We start from the raw sequence: 20,470 nt of genomic DNA, 5'->3' as shown, positions 1-20,470 counted from the left end.
CGAACTCACAGAGATCCGCCTGCCTCTGCCTCCCGAGTGCTGGGATTAAAGGCGTGCGCCACCACCGCCCGGCGCTAATGGTTTTTAAGGTAAACTATTTCCAGGAAAAGCAGTCCAGCTCACAAGGACATATAGTCAGTTGTCTGATTTGTTGAACCAAAGTTAAAGACGCAAAGCAACCTAATTGCTATGCCAGTTTCTCTTGCTAGGTCTGGCTGATAACACAAGACAGTAATTAACTCTCTGCACAAATTCCTAACTTCAGTACTTCATAGCCCCAAGTTACAAGTTTCCTTTTTTATGGTCTAAAGTTAAACACAGGACAGAAAAATACATTTTAAGATTTAAAATGCTTTTAGTGTCACTATGCCTTGGAGAGTACAGAGTAAGCTTAGCTGTGCCCCTGCCCCTTGCCCTGCAGCTTGCATGCACATGTGTGTGTGTGTGTGTGTGTGTGTGTGTGTGTGTGTTATGGGATGAAATGCCTCCCAGCTGCAGCAGCCTGCACTCTCCCTGATGACACAGCTCTCACTGTAAACAATCCAAGTCTGAGAGAGCCCAACATTTTTACGATTATTAATCACAAAATACTAGTTTAAAATATGTAGGATATAATCCATGATTTCTTTATTTTTCTTAGACTCCTCAGTAGTTTAGTTTTAGAACTCCTTTAAAATCCTTTATATGATTATCTCTTTAGTTAGATAACAAAATGATTGGTTCTTTGCAGCTGCAAATAACAGCCCCACCATTTGCAAGTTGAGATTTATTACAAGTGAGTTGTTGGGATGACTGTTTCTTATCAAATGAAATGTAACCTTCAAATGTAACTTTTATATTGCCTGTAGTATTCTGTTGGGTATGGATAGCTGTAAGGACAAAGAGATAGAGAGCCAACATGAGAGAATAAAGAAAGTAACCATCAGAATTTGTGTGAACTCATTCAGTTCCTAAAAAAGCCCTCAGATAAAAGTTTTAAGTTTTGCTACACTGCGGCTTTCTCTTTGAGCCCTGTCAGCAGCCCAGAAGCTGGTCCCCAGCCTGTAATAGGTTATCACTTGAAATTGAGAATAGAGCACATAGTTAGGAGCAGGGGCTCATGTAGTAAGGCTTAATTAACATCATTCCTGAATGAACTTGGCTAAATTACTTAACCTGTTATTTTATGAATTGCTTCAGCTGTTAGACATGATTGTAACAGTTACACCTCATCAGTTGTTCTTGTACAGTCAGTTCTTTTACATAACATTTAAAATATTTCACAGTGCATAGTAAAGCTCACTGTATCCAGCCATTGTTAACAGTGTCTTTTTTCTCTTTAATCTTTTAGTGTAGTGGTTCTCAACTTTCCTAATGCTGTGACCCTTTAATATAGTTCTTCATGTTGTGGTGACTCCCAGCCATAAAGTTATTTTTGTTGTTATTTCATAACTAATTTTGCTACTGTTATGAATTGTAATGTAAATATTTGATATGCAGATAGTCTGAGGTGAATTCTGTGAAAGAGGTTATAACCCACAGGTTGAGAACCACTTGTTTTAATATATCTGAAATCAGAATGTATCTTTTGGTCAGTTGATGTTAGTCTAATTGGAGACCTTTTCTTAGTGCTTCATGGGATCATGAAGCATCCTGTTAGTGGCCTCATGCATCCAGGGGCTACAACATTAGTGCTATTACTTTAATTTTATGACTTTTGCAAATGGAATTGATTATGTATAAAGCTTTCACTAAAACATTCTGTAGGATCCAGCTTCATGGATTTGAATTTCCTGCATCCCCAGTTATAGTACTGCTATAGTCCCAAGGAATGTCAGAACAGTAGAATGTTAGAACCCTCTTTAATGAGCTAGAGAAACAGTGCATTTATGTAATTAGGGAGAAATCACCTGGATGAATATTTTTGTCTGCAGCGTGTCAATGCTGTGTCAGTCTCTGCAGGTCCTTTCTTTAGTCTCAAATGTAATGTTTAAAAGCTTTTCTTAAGTAGAAATTCCTATTTTCAAATTTTTCTGTTAGTTTTTGTCCTAGGGGCCTATCTAAAGGGAATTCAGTGCAGAAACAGGAGTGGGATATTAGTTTTTCAATGTGACCAACAGAAGCCATTTTAACTTTGAACATACCTGGTGTATTGGTCTGGTGACTATTTACTTCCTTTCTTTGTGTATAAAACATGGAGGTAGTGGCATTTTCGAGGCAGTATTGGTATAAGGAGTGTGATGTGCAATCCTAATTGGTCTTAACAATTAAAAACCCGGGGTCAGATATCCAGGCTGAAAGCTGAAAGATCAGAGAAGCAGAGGAGCCAGCCACTAGAGACTTTTTACTTTTAGGAAATCTTAGACCCAATAGGGCATCCTGTCTCTCCGAATCCTCAGACTGAATGGGGAGTGATTCTGTCTCTACAAATCCTCAGACTGAATGGGGATGGGGGGAGGATCCTGTCTCTACACGCCTTATATTCCTGTCTCCACCTTCCTAGTGCTGAGATTGAAGGCGTGAGCCTCCCATGCGCTGGGATCAAAGGTGTGCACCACCACCATTTCTCTTTTAGATCTGTTTCTCTCTTAGACTGGTTCAATCTCGAGTAGCCCAGGGTGGCCTTGAACTCTTGATCTTCCTGCTTCCTCCTCCCAAGTGCTGGGATTAAAGGTGTGTGTCATCACTGCCTGGCCTCTATGGTTAACTAGTGGCTAGCTCCGCCCTTTGATCTCCAGGCAAGCTTTATTTGTCAGAACACAGACAAACTATCACACGCAGGAGTGAGAGTAGGATCTGTGTGTACTGATGCAGCTCAACTGAGAGTAACTCCAAGAGGAACCATCTTTAGACCAGCTTAGCACCAGTCAGTGTACCCAGGAGAACTGGGTCTCTTTCAGAGCCAAGGCAGCGTGTGTTTGCTTCAGCGTCCTGATGAGGCTGAGAGTTGTGAGAGGAAGTGGTGATCCTCCCATCTCGGGGGAGTCGGGGAGGGTGCTCTGTGAGGAATTGATTGTGTGTGTTGTTCCTCTGGAGTACTTACCTCCGTTAGACTCGAGCTGTGAGCTGTCACAGCCTGTGTGTTGTTTTGTGTTTTATCATAGACTGCTCCAGTTGTGTCAGCGGACCATGGCCCTTCCAGTGGGACGAGGGATGTTCACCTTGTTTTCGTATCATCCTGTTCCAACAGAGCCCTTGCCCATTCCTAAATTGAATCTGACGGGTATGTTAAACTCTAGGCTCATTGACAAAGGACTAATATCTGCTGTGGGAAGTCTTTCTGTACACTGTAAATATGTGGTACTCTCATTGGTTGATAAATCAAGCTGTTTGGCCAGTGGTGAGGCAGAATAAGGTTAGGCGGTACATTTAAACTGAAGATGGAGATGAAGAAGGGTGGAGTCAGAGCAGCTTCCAGCCTGATGCCCAAGGAGCAACATGCCAGCAGACCTGTGACGCAACAGCCACGTGGCAATACATAGATTAAGAGATGGGTTGATTTAAGATGAAAGAGCTAGCTAGTAAGAAGCCTGAGCCATAGGTCAAACAGTTTGTAATTAATAGAAGCCTCTGAGTGATTATTTTATAAAAACGGCTGCTGCATGGTTAGGACCAGGCAGGACAGAGAAACTTCAGTCTACAGTTGGTGCCTAACGTGGGGTAAGAGTTCCCACCTCAAACCTGAGAGCCTTACCAAGAGCAGCTTCCTAGTTCATGTCGCTCATTACAGGCTGTGGTTCAGAGATGCTAATACGGCGGGCTTGAGTGGCAACATGACTGACTCCCGCGGTCTCTCACTGGCCACGATACAAAGAAGCCTCTCCCAGCTGCTCCCTGCAGGTTGAGAGCAGTACATCTGAGGACACCCTCCTGTGTGGGAATGTCCACTGGTGGTTTCTCAGTGCTGGCCAGTTCCACAAGCTGTTGTGGCCAGTGTGAGTGCCGGGAAGGCTGGCAGTGGTGCTCTTTTGAATTATTCTGGTTAAAACCGAAGCAGTGCTTCTGTGCTCTCATTGATTTTACGCATTAATAGTGCTGTAGTGGCTGTTGGAGCTCACAAACACTTGTGTCAAGCCACTTAGGGGAAGGGTCCTTTGGCTCATGTTTATGGGGATCCAGTCCATTGTTGCAGGGGAAGCATGAGGGCAGGAACAATCAAGAAACACACAGGAGGGGGCTATAAACCTCAAGAGCAGCCTTCAGGGGCTCAGTTCCTTCAGTAGTAGTCACACACCCCAGATACCACAGTCTTCTAGAATGGCGCCACCAGCTGGGAACCAAAAAGTAGATAGAATATAGCTTATTTCTAATTTTGCATTTTATTGTGATTATTTTAAGATAGAAAACGTTCAGAGAATTATTGTTGATAAAGGTAAAACAATTTAGGACTGGGTGAGGTGGCACAAGCCTTTAATCCCAGCACTTGGGAGATGGAGTTCCAGACCGTCTGGGGTTACATAGTAAGATCCTGTTTTGTTTTGTTTTGTTTTAATGTGAGACTTGAATTTTAAATAATCTTTTTTGTGGTTGTTGTTGTTTTTCGAGACAAGGTGTCTGTGTGCAGCTTTGCTCCTTTCTTGGAACTCACCCTGTAGCCCAGGTGGGTCTCGAACTCACCCAGATCAGCCTGCCTCTGCCTCCCAAGTGCTGGGATTAAAGGCGTGCGCCACCACTGCCCGGCTTTAAATAATCTTAAAGTCTAATATGTACAATATTTAGATTCTCTTCAGACACTCATTCTTCTATGTATAGACATGCTACACATCATTATTCATCTACTCAGAATTTGTTTTCAGTGATGTTTTAGATATCTTTAAATGGTATTTTCGAAGTCTAAGGATTTTGGTAGCTTTGTACAATAATCAGTATTTATTTTAAATATTCATCACATTGCCATCTTGGCACAATGGACATCACATCAGTCTTATAAATGTCTATTGATGAATTGAGCTAACATAAGCCATTCGTAATATAAAGATGATTTGGTCATGTCTGTGTATACAATATGTACCAAAACCCAAAGGAATTAGAAAAATTCAAACTGAACTTACAAACATTTAATTTATATCACTTGTGGGCCATTACAGTAGAGAAAGTTCCTTTCTAGTTTGCTAGGTAACTTCTCTGTACACAGACATTTTCTTTTTTGACACAGTGTCTTGCTATGTAGCTCAGACTGACCTCAAAATTTCTATTCTCCTGCTTTGGCCTCTTAAATGCCAGGATTATAAGCATGTGCCACTATACTCAGTTGAATTTAGCATTTTAAAAGAAACTGTTGTATATGTGTGTGCACGTGCATGTGTGTGCACGCGTGGTTGCCTATGGGGTGAAAGAACAGTGGTGGATCCCCTGGAGCTGTAGTTGCAGGTGGTTGTGTCACCTGATGTGGATGCTGGGAACCAAACTCTGGGTCTTCTTAGAGCACAGGAAGTGGTCCTAACAGTGCAACCATCTCTCCAGCTCCACATTTGGCATTTTTAGTATCTTTCATAATTTTTTTATTTTATAATTTATATGTTAGCTACTTAAAGATATCTATGTGCTGAGGCATAGACATATGAATTAGAGATAGGACAGATCTTTGAAGGTCTTTGCCTCTTAAAATTTGCTTTGCTTTAATATCTAGACAACAATATAGGAGTGAATGTTTGAAATGAACACCAGTGTCCTCTGTCACCTGTTGGAATTTGTTATTCATGGAGTTAAACTGTGACACTGACTTACCTTTAGTTTCATTCTACCTTTCTGCAGTTGCAAATATGCAGAGCAGCGAGAGCCCTGACCAGGTGGTTGGAAGTTAAATTGGTGTCAGTTATTTTATTGCGTGTTAGTAAAATGGACCCTGAGGTATTTTAAACTGTACAGTTTGTTTGTTGTTTTGAAGACAGCTGTGCAACTCTAAACCCTGAATGGCCTAGAACTCTATATAGACCAGATTGGGTTCCAGTTCACAGAGATCCACCTGCCTTTGCCTCTGGGGTTCTGGGTTTACAGGCTTGTGCCACCATGCCCAGGCGGTGTGTGTGTGTGTGTGTGTGTAAAATATTTATTTTATGCATACATACATACACACACACACACACACACACACACACACACACCTGAGTGTATGTGTACCATGTGTGGGAAGGGGTCCAAAGAGGTCAGAAGAGGCATTGGATTCCAGTGAACAGAATTACAGAGGGTTTTGAGCTGCCACATGGGTGCTGGGAACTTAACCTAGGTCCTCTGCAAGAGAAGCAAGTGCTCTTAACTGTTGAGCCATCTCTCCAGCCCCCAATAGGGGTTTTGAATGCAGTAAAGGCAACCTTACTTCAAAGGCCTGGGTTTTAATTTTGTAAATTCTCTTAATTCACTTCTTTGTCTGCCTAGGGCGAGCCCCTCCAAGAAACACAACTGTAGATCTCAATAGTGGGAACATCGATGTGCCTCCCAATATGACAAGCTGGGCCAGCTTCCATAATGGTGTGGCTGCTGGCCTGAAGATAGCCCCTGCCTCCCAGATAGACTCAGCTTGGATTGTTTACAACAAGCCGAAGCATGCCGAGTTAGCCAATGAGTACGCTGGCTTTCTCATGGCCCTGGGTCTGAACGGGCACCTTACCAAGCTGGCTACTCTCAATATCCATGACTACTTAACTAAGGTGAGAACCTGTCATCCATATGCCTGGCATGGTGCCATGCACACTTACTGCACCACCTCCTACTTGTCTGGTTGCACTGATTCATTGCTGCACCTCTAACTACGTTCATCTCATAGCAGGAAACAGAGTCTTCCTAAAGTGTTAATGGTGTGTGACCCTTGCTCGGAACCACTCACTCACCCTCCATTGCTGTCTGCTTCGGGCCCGTGTGGTCCAGCTCCCTTCTGCACCCATGCCATTGCTCTTCCTTTGAGTGTCCACCTCCTACCACTTTTCTGGCTGATGTGTTCAGGTTCTTTAGAGCTTCCTAATAAAGAAATATTAGTCTCCTTTAAATAGTCTCATATACTCTGTATTTGTAAACAACTTTTAATTGTGGGTTTTTGTGTTTTTAATTTAGCATGTTTTCCCCCATTAGAACACTATAAGAGCTGGGAGCACATGTGTTTAGTTTGCCACTATACTCTCAATGCCTGTCATGTAAAGATTCTTATTGAAAGAGGCAGGCATTTTATCTAAAACCACCCATGGGGCTGGGGAGATAGCTCAGTTCATAAAGTGCTTGAGTGCAGACTTGAAGACTTGAGTTTGGTTCCCAGCACTCACCTAAAAAAAGCCGGCTGTGGTGGAGCATGCTTGTAATTCTGGTGCTGGGAAGGTGAAGGAAAAAGGACCTCGTGGTCTTGCTGGTAGGCATCCTACCTGAATGTGAGTCTCAGGTTCCAGTAAGAGACTATGCTTCAAAAACTAAGATGGACAGCTTCCAAGGAACAACATCCAAGGTTAATTTCTGGCTTCTGAAAATATACTTGCATGCACACACAGACACACAGACACACACACACACACACACACACACACACACACACACACACACACACACACTCACTCTCACACTATTTCAAGAAAACCATATTTGTTTTGGTAGTGTCTGAGTTTTACTTTGTCTGCCTTTGTAGGGCCATGAAATGACAAGCATTGGATTGCTACTTGGTGTTTCTGCTGCAAAACTTGGCACCATGGACATGTCCGTTACCCGGCTTCTTAGCATTCACGTTCCTGCTCTCTTACCTCCGACATCCACAGAGCTTGATGTGCCTCACAATGTCCAAGTGGCTGCGGTGGTTGGCATTGGCCTTGTTTATCAGGGCACAGCTCACAGACATACTGCCGAAGTCCTGTTGGCTGAAATAGGTATGCAGTTAATAGTGCTTAATCTTTACAGGTGTACATTTTCCACTCAAACCTACACCCATAGAAAATGATGAGAAAATTAAGGAAAACAAAGAGTAGCTTTTATGAGTACAGAATGATCAGATAATTATTTAAAAGGAAAAAAAAGCAAAACTCAACAAGTAATGTAGCCCAGGCTTCTGTTGCTGTGTAGGTGGTAAGCCTGGATTGGCAGGTCCACTGCTGAGCTTGAGTGGACACAAGTGAGTGTACCATTCATCTCACACAAGGCAATGTCTAGCAGTGACCTGCACTTAAAACTAGATTGTTTGGGTTCCTAATGTCACATTGTTTTCTTCTGTTGGACAAGAACACTTGAAAAATAATGAAATGATTGTCTCCTGTACCTTATGCACTTTGCATGCCTTTCAGTTATCTTTTAATTACTGGTAAAATGTAAAGGATTCACATCTTAATGTAAATGTTGTACAGTTTTTTACACTTGTATTGTTTAAGGAATAATGATGGGAGTCTGTATGTTCAGTGGAGGTACAATTTAAAAAGTATTTTGGTGTATGATTGGTTGAGTCCATGGGTGCAGAACCTACAGATAATGAAGCCACTGTACATACAAGTGACAAAGTTTAACTTATAAATTAAAGTAACAAATTAACAATGGTAACTGATGTTAGAGAGTAGGATGATTATAATGCTCTAGTGAAGTTGAGCATTTTTATTTCTAGAATTTGACATTTAATGTTTTCAGAACAGTGTTGACTACCAGTAGGGAAACCATGGAAAGTAAACTTTGGAGATTTCTGACCCAGAGTTTGTTAGTGAGGATGCATTGTCCTTTAGCATGATTACATCACATAGCTATTGCTTCCACACTTCTACATAATGAACTGCAATTAAATTGGCCTGCTGGCTCTGCTTTAGGCTGCAGATCTGTGGTTTGGTTGCTCCGGTTCTGCTTCACCTGTTCTAGGACCCAGGCTAGAGGGTGTATCTTCTTTGTGATGTGCATGTAGGAGACTCAGTAAACAAAGTTTCAGTTCTTTGCTGTTGTGCCAGCGAAGGACCAGGGCACATCTGGCAGGTCCACCGAAAAGCTGTTGGATGGAATGGGTGTACTATAGGACAGTGAAGATTAGGGCTGAGACTTTGATTGCCATGGTGATAGTAGACGTTATTCACAAAGTGGAAACATTCCTATACCGAAATACAGTGTCGCATAAATTATGGGTCTGAAAAAAGTACTCAGAAGGTCCCCAGCACTGCTATTTAGAGCTTGTTCCTCCAGAGCAGTGGTTCTCAACTTTCACAGGAGTTACCTAAGACCACATTTGTAACTGTAGCAAAATGACAGTTATGAAATAGCAATGAAAATAATTCTGTGGTTGGGGGTCACCACAATATGAGGCACTGTATTAAAGGGTCGTAGCATTAGGAAGGTTGAGAACCACTGAGCCACAGGGTAAGTAAATGCTGCTGTACCACAGTGCTGTCTGGTGATGTAACCAATGTCTCATAGCCACAGCACACCTCTTTCATGTTCTGAATACAAGATTTCGTCTTTGATTCATATGCATATGATATTTATATTCTGCCTTTGAAAATGCTTCATTGTCATAAGTATCTTTAATATTGTAAATGAAGTTATGAATTTTATATAGTGAAGTTTTCTAAAATACCTAATTGTTAGGACTTTTTCTTTCACTTTAAAAAATTTTTATTTTATTTTCTATGTATGAGTGTTTTGCCTGCATGTATGTCTGTGCACCATGTGTAGTGCCCATGAAGGCCAGAAGAGGATGTTCGATCTCTTGGAACTAGAGTTACGGACAGTTGTTAGCTGTTGCCATGTGGGTGCTGGGAATCAAACCTGGGTCCTCTGGAAGAGCAACAAGTGTTCTTAACCACTGAGTGCCCCCTCCCTTTTCTTTTTAAGGTGGGGTCTCAGCCCAGGCTGGCCTAGAACTGCTTCCTCCTCCATCTCCCAAATGCTGGGGTTATAGTATGTGCCATCTTGTCCAGCTACTTTCAGGAGCTGTTTCTGTCTCTTTGCTATTATGCATAAGTATTATACTGATTACCTTCATGTAATTTTTTTCTTTTGAATGTCATTTTCTCCCCTATGAAGAATAAAATTCCAGAAGTATGAACTTCTTTCTAGAGGGAGAGCTCTTTATACATACCACATTTTGTTTCCCTAAAGCAGTGGTTTCCATCTTTCCTAATGCTGTGACCCTTTAATACAGTTCCTCATGTTGTGGTGACCCTCAACCGTAAAATTATTTCATTGCTACTTCATAACTGTAATTTTGCTACTGTTATGAATCGTAATGTAAATATCTGATGTATAGGAGATATGCACTAGTTGAGAACCGAAGCATAGCGTTAGAATGGAGTGCTTTAAAAGAATGAATTTTTACCATAAGCACACATGATATATAGAATTATATATTATATAGAATCAAATGAAAATCTGAAAACACAGTTTTTCACTTAAGGGCATAAATAAGTATACGTTTTATTTATTATCAGTATTTGAACATTTTTAATCACATCTAATGAATACATTTGAAAAAAATAAAAATAAAATTCAAATACTTTTATTTTCATTTCTCTTTAGTGAAAAGTTCTTTATGAGTAATTGTCTCCTTTTTTAAGTGTTGGGGTGAGCTCCAGTGTGGAGGCAGGAGATAGTAGGCTGGAGTTGCTCTCCCACCATGGTGTCCTGGAGATTGCACTCAGATTGCAGGCTTGGCAGCACATCTGGCCAGCCCAAAGTAATTTTCTCTTTAAAAACTGTAATTCTTACTTCTTGGCAACTTTCTGGTAAAATCCAAGTTTTCATACTGTTTGAAAGTCATTGCTGATAGAAGCTTTGATAGGTATATTTCAGAACCTTTGGGAGCTTTAGATAAGCTGGTAATTTGGGCACTCTTTGGACAGTGTCTTTATCTTAAGCAATTGGGAAGTAAAGTCTCTAAAACTTTTACAAGTTGGGGTTTTTATAGGCTGACTTGACCTGTGTTTCTCTGTCCTCCATAGGGCGGCCCCCTGGTCCGGAGATGGAATATTGCACTGACAGAGAGTCCTACTCTTTAGCTGCTGGCCTGGCCCTGGGTATGGTTTGCTTGGGGGTGAGTAGTCAGTCTTCCCCCCTTTTTTTTAGCCAGGACATCTGCATATTGAAAGGAACAAGCTTAACACTTAGCCCTGAAGGCCACTCTGCTCTCCTGCCACTTAACCCAGTGCCCAACCTTTTCTTCTTTCTGGATTCTTTTTTTCAAAGTTTGCAGTGGAGAAAAATTACAGTGAAGTGAGACTTTAAGATTTCTTTTCCCTGACTTGTATGTGTTTATAGTTAAACTATGATATTTCTCTTTTATTTTTATTTTATGTGTATGAATATTTTGCTTTCATGTATGTCTATTCACCATGTATGTGCAATGCCTGCAGAGCCCAGAAGATAGCACTGGATCCGCTGGAACTAGAGTTACACATAACCACCATATGGGTGTTAGGTATTGAACCCAGGTCCTCTGGAAGAGCAGCTAGTGCTCTTTACCACTGAACCATCTCTCTAGTCCTGACATTTCTTGAAAAAAGTTCAAGAGGTAAGATGAAGAGTGGTAAATCACTCTGGAAGAAAGTAGGGCTGGAGAGATAGCTCAATGGTTAAGAATGTTTGCTGTGTATGCGTGAGAACTTGAGTTTGGATCTCAGTACACACCGAGAATGATAGCGCAGGATACCCAGCATCCTTCTGTGGCCCCTGTGCATTCTTATGTACTTGCGTACATGTGTATGTGTACATGCACATACACCACACCCAGACACATATGCTTATTCACACACATACAATGATCACACTTCTCTTTTTCTCTACACATACGTGAAAAGAAAAATAGTGAAAATATATATGATTAGAAACCTTAAGAATTTGTAGAAATTGCTAGAAATAGCCCTAATCTTCCTTTGCTGTTCTGTTTAACACTGGTTCAGAGAGTTGCTATAGCAGCTCTTGCTTTGTAACAGAATGCAGTGTCAGGTTAACCCATCTTTAACTCCGTCCAGGAGATGTCTACAAAACTACCACAAACATTTCATGTAATTACTGTTTTTACTTGGAATGTGATTGCCTTGAAAATCCACCAATGTAGTGTTCTAGTCAAGCTAAATGATATTCAAAATGTTGACATGTGAGCTAAAGAGGCAGGTGGTACTGTGTAAAAAGCATCGTACTGTGAGTTGGGACTGGAATTTTGGTCCAGACTAGTGAATCTGATTATTTGACTACATTAGTGTCTGTTGGTTAAGCAACCATATGACTGTTGAGCAGAATTGTTTGACATACAGTCCTGCCATTTAGTAGCTAGGTAGGTAACCTTGGGCTGGTTAAATTGCACCTCCCTTTCTCATTATAAATGAGATTTTTACTGATAGCTATTCAGTAGTATCCTAGTTTTGTTCTGTTGGTCAAACACTGACCAGAAACCTTAGAGGAGGACAGGTTTATTTCTGCTCACCCTTCCTTTTTGGGCAGGAGCTCAAATCAGGAACCTGAAGCAGAAACATGGAGGAGTGCTGCTTGTTGGCTTACTTTCTGGCTTGCTTACAGGCTATTCTTAGCGAGCTCTGTTTTACAACCCAGGAAACTGCCTAGGGATGGTGCCTGCCACTGTGGGCTGGGGCCTCCTTGTCAGTTGATCATCGAGGCAGTCCCTACAGGCATGTCTACAGGCCAATCTCATCTAGACAGTTCCTCACCTGAGGCCTCTCTCTCAGGTGACTCTAGGCTATGTCAGGTTAACAAGTAAAGCTAACTAGGCTGGGCGGTGGTGGCGCACGCCTTTAATCCCAGCACTCGGGAGGCAGAGCCAGCCAAGTGAGTTCCAGGAAAGGCGCAAAGCTACACAGAGAAACCCTGTCTCGAAAAACCAAAAAAAAAAAAAAAAAAAAAAAAAAAAAAAGCTAACTAGGACAAATGGAGTTGCTGACTACAGCAGAATTGAACACGATACTGAGTAAACATTCAGTAAGTTATTGTGGTTACCTGAAGAGAGTCATTGGCGCAGTGATGATACTCAGGTGTTCACAGGTCAGGTTTTTAATATGTGCTCGGTCTTTTCCTTTACTCTGAGTGTAACTCGTCTTTGACTCTATGTGTTTTATGAAATGAAAGTATGTAGATCCGAGTGTAAATTATAATTTTTGAGAATAACTTGACATTAGTTAATGTGTAAAATGTTTATTGTAATTGGAAGGAACATGAAGATTAAAATACCCTCTTCTGAAGTGTGTCCCTTTGTTTACTATGGGTGTGTGTTACTAATTTACTGCTGTAAGACTTCTTTTCATCCCAGTTACTTGATTTTTTCCAGCATGGCAGCAATTTGATCGGTATGTCTGATCTCAATGTGCCCGAGCAGCTGTATCAGTACATGGTTGGAGGTCATAGACGTTTTCAGATTGGAATGCACAGGGAGAAACATAAATCTCCAAGTTACCAAATCAAAGTAAGTCAAATCAGAGTTAGAGATCAGAATGCCACAAGCTGAGAGGGCTGAGAGGCTAGCTTCAAAGTAGTGGTTCCTGCCAACAGTTTTCAGTGTGCTGTTGGTGTGTCAGCCTGGTGAGTTCAGAGTTCTTACACGAGTAACTTCTCTCACCAGGAAGGAGATACCATAAACGTGGATGTGACTTGTCCAGGTGCTACTCTGGCTTTGGCTATGATCTACTTAAAAACCAATAACAGGTATGAGCACCCACTTGCCCCTTGCATGACATGTGGTGTCCTTTTTGGCCTCAGCAGTACAGTCTTCCCATGGATATCTCCCCTGTGCAAGAGCATCCTGATGTCTACTCTCTCAGATATCAGGAGCTGAGTAGACTTTATGTAGTGTTTGCTTTGGTAATACTGTTTATCAGGATGCTTGACTCACTGTGTTCAGGGTATTGGTCCCAGGACCCCTAAAGACACTAGAACCCACAAAAGCATGGGATTTGTGTGTAATATATGCACTTCATCTTGGTACTTAAAATCATCTGAGCTTACAATATGAGATACACTTATTCATACTGTATAAGTGGTTGTTAATACTGTATTGTTTAGAGAAATAATGATTAAAAAAAAAAAAAGACCATAAAGACCATCTGTTTAAGCTAGATTTTTTTTTTTTTCCTCCTGATACTTTCAAGTAGATTTAGAAGCCAAGGATATGAAGGGCTAGCCCAAAAAGGTGCACAGTTCCTTTCAGTAATTTGGCTTATCTTTGTGAGTACTTTTTAAGCCAGAAATACTTAGCATTATTTGGTACTTGGTTACCATTTATAAAAATGGTTTCTGCTTTGTTTAGAAGCTTTTCTAATGACTAAACCTTCTGCTTTCCCAGTTTGTCCTGAGTTACGTCCCCAGCTCACCTTCTTTTAATTTGAAAAATATTCTGAGATTCATGAAACCCTATAACATTCGAAGTTCCTGCAACTAGGAAAATTCTATGCAGAATTAATGAAGTGGTAACAGATATCATTAACTTTCTGTTTGGATAATGTTACGTCAGTGTCTTCTTGATACTGGAGATATTTCATTGAACAAGACAAAACTAAAAATACCGTCATGGAACTTATATTTTAATAGTGAGTCCTAAAAAAATGTTATGTCAACATGTGTGAAACATTAATGGAAAAGCTAGATCTTTGCTGGAGGGGAGAAATGATTTGATGTCTTTTGGGTTTTGATTACCTGCCTTTCTTGAGCAGTAATCTTCATTGATGTCCTCTGCCAACAGATCCATTGCCGACTGGCTGCGAGCTCCTGATACCATGTATTTGCTGGACTTTGTGAAGCCAGAATTTCTCTTGCTTAGGGTGCGGTGCTTTGTCATTTTCATCTTTCTTGACATGAAGGGGATGTTTTGTGATCCTCAAGTTTCGCTTACAACCCTAAATGCCTTTCCACGAAAGGGTTTTACTTTTAACTTGCCACGTTTTCCTGATTGGCAGTGTTCTTTTGAAGTTTCCCAAATAGAACTTAGGAAGGATAAGAAAGGTGACCAACCTGATCAATAATACTTGAAATGATGTTTCTTATATTTGTATTAAAAAACTTACTAAAAGGCAGCACATGACCAGGATTATTTTTTTGTTAATTTTTTTAGTTTTTTTTTAGTATTTTAAGGATGCAACAGTACTGTTAAGGTTGTAATGAGAGTAGCAGTTTAGTACTGTGTAAAATTGTTCTGCATTTCTTTAATGTTTGAACCAGTACATGGAAGCTTTTAAATTGATATATAAGCCAAGCTATGGCTCTTCCCTTTGGGGTTTTCTTTCACAACAAATTAAAGCCTTTTCCAAACCCTTGAAACTTTGATGATGATGATGAACTGAATTTTAATTTTCTTTAAGATCTAAATCTTTATATATTTAGTTGATAGTCTATGTTTTTTAAAGTAATCCTTAGTTGGGAACTAATCCTTAGTTATTTACTGCTATAATTGTTAGGAATTATGTGAGCTTTGTCTAATTAATTTTGTCTGTAATTCATTTTTAAGACACTTGCTCGGTGCCTGATTTTGTGGGATGATATTTTACCAAATTCCAAGTGGGTTGACAGCAATGTTCCTCAGGTAGGTACAAATAACAAATACTGTAACTTTAATAACATAAATTGTGATTTCTTTGCAAGATTTTCCAAAGTGCTATAGAATATTTTTTTCTTAGGAAGGCTGTAGCTAGTGTTTTCCTGCCTGGCCCACAGTCAGGACAAATCTTTGTCACCTGCTAGTCCCATAGCCGCTCAGACCCAACCAAGTAAACACAGAGAATTATATTGCTTACAAACTGTATGGCTGTGGCAGGCTTCTTGCTAACTGTTCTTAAAGCTTAAATTAATCTATTTCCATAAATCTATACCTTGTCATGAGGCTCATGGCTTACCGGCATCTTCACATGCTGCTTGTCATGGCAGCGGCTGGCAGTCTTTCCCTCCGCCTTCCTGTTCTCTCAATTCTCCTCCTTGTTAGTCCCGCCTATACCTCCTGCCTGGCCACTGGCCAATCAGTGTCTTATTTATTGACCAATCAGAGCAATTTGACATACAGACCATCCCACAGCAGAAGGCAATTATTTATCCTTACGGTTTATTGTTTTTAAAGATTTGTTTTACTGTTTTTAAGTGCGTGCATGCACACACATAGTATGATGCTTGAAGAAGCATCAGATCCTCCTGGAGCTGGAGTTACATGCAGTTTTGAGCTGCTTATAGTGGTTCTGTGAATTGAACTCAGTTCCTCTGGAAGAATAGTGCATTCTTGTAACTGCTGAGCCGTCTTTTCAGCTCATCTTTAGGGGGTATCTTTTGAAGACAGAGGAGCTTTCATTTTAAAAGTGTATTCTGAGGGCCATGGAGATGGCACAGCATTTGAAGTACTTGCATTGGAAGCAAGAAGACCAAAGTTAGAACGTCCAGCTCTTGCCCCTTCAGGCAGGTCCCACTTTGCAGGGTGGTCATGGACTGTGGTGTCCTGGTTCTGCTAGTGGTCACATTTCTTTACATGAGCCCTTAGTTCCCAGATCTATTGGAACCTTGAGGCTATCTCTGAACCTCTTCAGGCTATCCGATAGAGGGTATAGACTGGCGTGGTGGGATGGGTAGTGATGGAGTCTTCCCATTAAGCTTACTGTGAGTACTCTGCTCGTGTGGTGGTGCTTTCTGAAGTGCTAGGGTGGATGTGATGTTAGTGTCCCCAGATCCCTTGTAAATCCTGGTGGGAAAAGGTAGAGATGGGACTAGACATATTGGTGACCTCTGGGTTTGATTAAGAGATCTTTCCTCGAAGGATAAGGCAGAAGAAGAGGGTCAAGGGAGATTCCTGGCATCAACCTCAGGTCTCTGTACCCATGTACACACAGGCGCAGGCTCACATACATACACAAATAAGCTTAAATGTATACATGCTGCACACCAGATGCACATGCACATGAAAAGAAGTTAAAAAAAAAAAGAGGGAAAAAATTGTATATTGACCACAGACCTCTCTCAGCCTTTTGTCCTCAGAGGTTTTGAAATTGTATTGTTTAAAATTAAACTGGAACACTCTTGATATTTTATTCTAATTATACATTTATCTTAAGATTCTGGTTATAAAATTTGTATTTTTATTGCATACATACTAAAAAGCTGAGTATATTAGTTAAAAGCAAGCAGTCACCTTTGTAACAAGACTTCAGAAGCATTACTATAACTAGCTGTTGCCAGTGTGGGTCCTGCATTGTTTCCAATCCATACCCTGAGTAGAATACTTCTAAAACTAAAATGTGAATGGACTTTATATGAACTCCCATATTACTGATACATTCTATAGGTAACATTTTACTGTATAAGCTAGTTTAATTGCATGTCTGTTGACTTACCCATTATTTTAATACATTTTCAAGTTGTAAACAGTAATGGGACTTGTCCCTAATATATCAGTATATGTATCATTAACTAGATGTCAATTTTCAATTTTTCTACTGAGTTAAAATTTCTGAATCATGGAACACAATGAGATGTGACTAATGGTGTGCCTATGGACGCAAACCTGTGTCGAATACGCTGCAGCTCTGAACAGTATCCTTCCATACTCAAACATTCTATTTTTCCCCAGTGTGCTAGTCTTACTGATGAATGTCACCTACCGTACATATCTTTTGTGTGAGCCTTCCACTCAACATGGTGTGTGATACTACTGAGTGTGTTAATATTCCATCTTTTAGGTTTTGATGTCACGTGATCATGCCAGTTTCTTTTCTGTTGCTTGTTGGGCACCTGGGCAGCTTCAGCTTCTGGCTCTCATGGATCAGGCTTCTCTAAAGATTTGCAATAAGTAATGCACAGTTGCTGAAGTTTAGTGTTCTGTGGGCATTGGGCAGAATCACCCAGATAGGAAGGGTTGTTAGGACCTCGCTGGCCTCATACTTGGAATCCTCCTGTTTTTGCCTCCTGAGTGCTGGGCTCACAGGCACACTCTATACTCCACCTGAGGTTTGGTAATGTTTTTGTATTTCCTGTACACCTTTACTTACTTGCAGGTGATTATCTGTCTCCTTCTCTTTGATCTCTTCTGTTTTGATTTTTTTTTTTTTTTTATTTTTTGTAACTTAGAGACCATAGGATGATGACAAAAACCCAGATTCTAGAGGGCTTTTCATTGCAATTATTTACAACTCATATTCTTAGTGATGCTTTTTTAGTTGATGATCAAGTGTGGTGTTGTGACTGACCATGACTGTAGCTAACACAAAAGACTTCTGTATACACTGTGCTAATTCTAAGAGTTGGCAGTAGATTAACTTCCATCATGTTCATGTGTAGATGAATCACAGAGCTGTCAGGCAACTTGGGTGAGGCCTTAGAGTTGGCTTTGGAGCCAAGCCCAAGCTCCAGTGTACATGTTCTGTTAAAGACCCAAAGGAGACCCAGAGACATAGCTCAGTGAGTCGGTAAAGGCTCTTGCTGCCTAACCTGGTGACATGAGTTTGATCCTAGGAACCTCTGCATGTTAGGAGAGAATTGTGGTTACAAGAAGTTCTCTGACCTTTATACATGTACCATGGCATGTTTGTATGTGCCCACACACAATAAATAAAAGAAATACATACACAAATATTTTAAAAAAGTAATTCAAAGGAACTTAGACATGCCTCCTGTCAAAATGAAACAACCTATTCCTATATGAAGTTATAGATGAGTTCTAGTATATATGAACTGTATATATACAGTTGTCCCTGTATATATAAATCACTCACTTTGGATTTTATTTTCTGTAAATACAGCCATGACAGCTAGTTCATGGCATATTTGTAACTAGAACAGTGGTTTCAGACATTCTTGCTTTCTGTCTTGACAGATTATAAGAGAAAATAGTATCTCTCTGAGTGAAATTGAATTGCCTTGTTCAGAGGACTTGAATTTGGAAACCTTGTCGTAAGTAATGTAATATATTATTAACTATGTTAGGACCTGTCAGATCAGTTTACTTACATAGGAGAACCATCCGACGCCTGATTTGAGTAATTCTGAATCCCTCATATTTGTAACCATTATTTATATGATATTCACAGATTGTGTGTGTGTGTATGAGTGTAAGTGTAAGTGTAAATAAAGCTCAGGAGGTAGAGACAGGACATCAGGCATCCTTAACTATGTAAGTGAGTTCAAGGCTACCCTTGGACACATGAGAACCTGTCTCCAAAAAAAGAAAAAAAAATGGAAATTTAGTTGTATTTTCTCCTTTTTTATTCTTTCTATGACGGGGTGGGGGGAGTTTTTTAAAATTGTCCTTTGTAGTATATGAAAGAATGTTATGTCAGTAAAGGTCACATAATCTGCAAAAATCCACAGAAATCTGATGATTGGTTAAGGGCTTTCTTCAACATTCTCAGAAGGCTAAAAATTGGTTTGGAGAAGATGAATATTTATTATTTTTATCCCAAGAGGATGGGTGATAATGGATTTTACAGGGCAGTAACAACATTATGTTTCCTGTAATCTGTTTTCAGGCAAGCACACGTCTACATCATTGCAGGAGCCTGCTTGTCTCTGGGTTTTCGATTTGCTGGCTCAGAAAACTTATCGGCATTTAACTGTTTGGTGAGAACTAGCTTGGCTCGTGCTGCTGTGTTCTGACTGTTCCTTCTGGTTTACGAGTAAAGCCTTAAGATGCCACTTTTAACTTTGGATTTTTCTTTTTTTTTCCAGCATAAATTTGCAAAAGATTTTATGAATTATTTATCTGCACCCAATGCTTCTGTAGTAAGTCTATTTTTTTTCTTTCCCCTATTTGGGAATAAAGTAAACAAAGAAAATTCATAGGTAAGCCAGAAACTCATGGGTTATCAAATACCTTTGCTATTTGAATTGAACAGATTTGAAGCACTGCTCATCTTTATGTTTTGGTTTTAAGATAATAAATTAGGTGAGAATATGGTTACCCTTGAGACTATGATTAGCCTGGAAGGATGCGTGTATTTCTAATTCTGTGACAAGAGAGTAAATAAGAGAGGTATAATATTTGTAGATCGTCATACTTCATATTTTGTCATGTCACTGAATACCAAAAGTTTCCTTTATAAATAAAAATCTAGGGAGGATACAGTTGCTCTCAAGACATTTTTTTCATAACAAGGAGACTACAAGATTTCATTTCCTGGTTAACAACACAGACCTATGCAATCATTTTTATAATGTGAAAAAATTAGAAATACCAGAAATTCCTGAAGTATTTCGCTAAGTTATGGTGTATCCACATGCTCTTACACATTGGATGTAGCAAAATCATGATGTATAGGGGTTTTTGTGTGTGTGTGTGTGTATTTGTGAAAATTGTTTGTAAGTTACTAGGAGAGTTAACCTGTAGTGCTGTCTGATTGTCGTCTGTAAGTATATATGTATGTATGGGAAGACTTTCTGAGAGAGTGATGTCTACAGGAATAATGTCAGTTCTAGGTGGTCGGAGCATTGCTATTTATTTTATGATGCTATATTTTTAAACTCTCTACATTGAATTTATATTTCATAATCAGAGTATTCATTTTTATAGATTCAGTTTTAAAGTTACAAACATTTGTAATCTTCTAGTGTCAGATATTTTGGTAATTAAGAAACATAATCACAGCTA

The 20,470-nt window shown here is 40.0% G+C and overlaps 1 protein-coding gene across 1 annotated transcript in view; it reads left to right on the top strand.

Moving 5' to 3' along the window:
* Nucleotides 1–20,470, top strand: part of Anapc1 (anaphase promoting complex subunit 1) — an 84,934-nt gene that overhangs the window by 43,533 nt on the left and 20,931 nt on the right. Inside the window, 11 exon segments of the mRNA XM_052722840.1 lie at nucleotides 3,084–3,202; nucleotides 6,355–6,626; nucleotides 7,586–7,820; nucleotides 10,857–10,948; nucleotides 13,193–13,327; nucleotides 13,484–13,566; nucleotides 14,600–14,678; nucleotides 15,362–15,436; nucleotides 18,701–18,777; nucleotides 19,353–19,443; nucleotides 19,552–19,605. Of these exon segments, the coding sequence (XP_052578800.1) occupies nucleotides 3,084–3,202; nucleotides 6,355–6,626; nucleotides 7,586–7,820; nucleotides 10,857–10,948; nucleotides 13,193–13,327; nucleotides 13,484–13,566; nucleotides 14,600–14,678; nucleotides 15,362–15,436; nucleotides 18,701–18,777; nucleotides 19,353–19,443; nucleotides 19,552–19,605 (1,312 nt within the window).

The sequence above is a fragment of the Peromyscus californicus genome, unplaced genomic scaffold (genome assembly GCF_007827085.1).
Source record: "Peromyscus californicus insignis strain IS unplaced genomic scaffold, ASM782708v3 Scaffold_7__1_contigs__length_154581171, whole genome shotgun sequence".
Taxonomy (NCBI): domain Eukaryota; kingdom Metazoa; phylum Chordata; class Mammalia; order Rodentia; family Cricetidae; genus Peromyscus; species Peromyscus californicus.
This window is presented reverse-complemented; position numbering and strand designations above follow the sequence as displayed.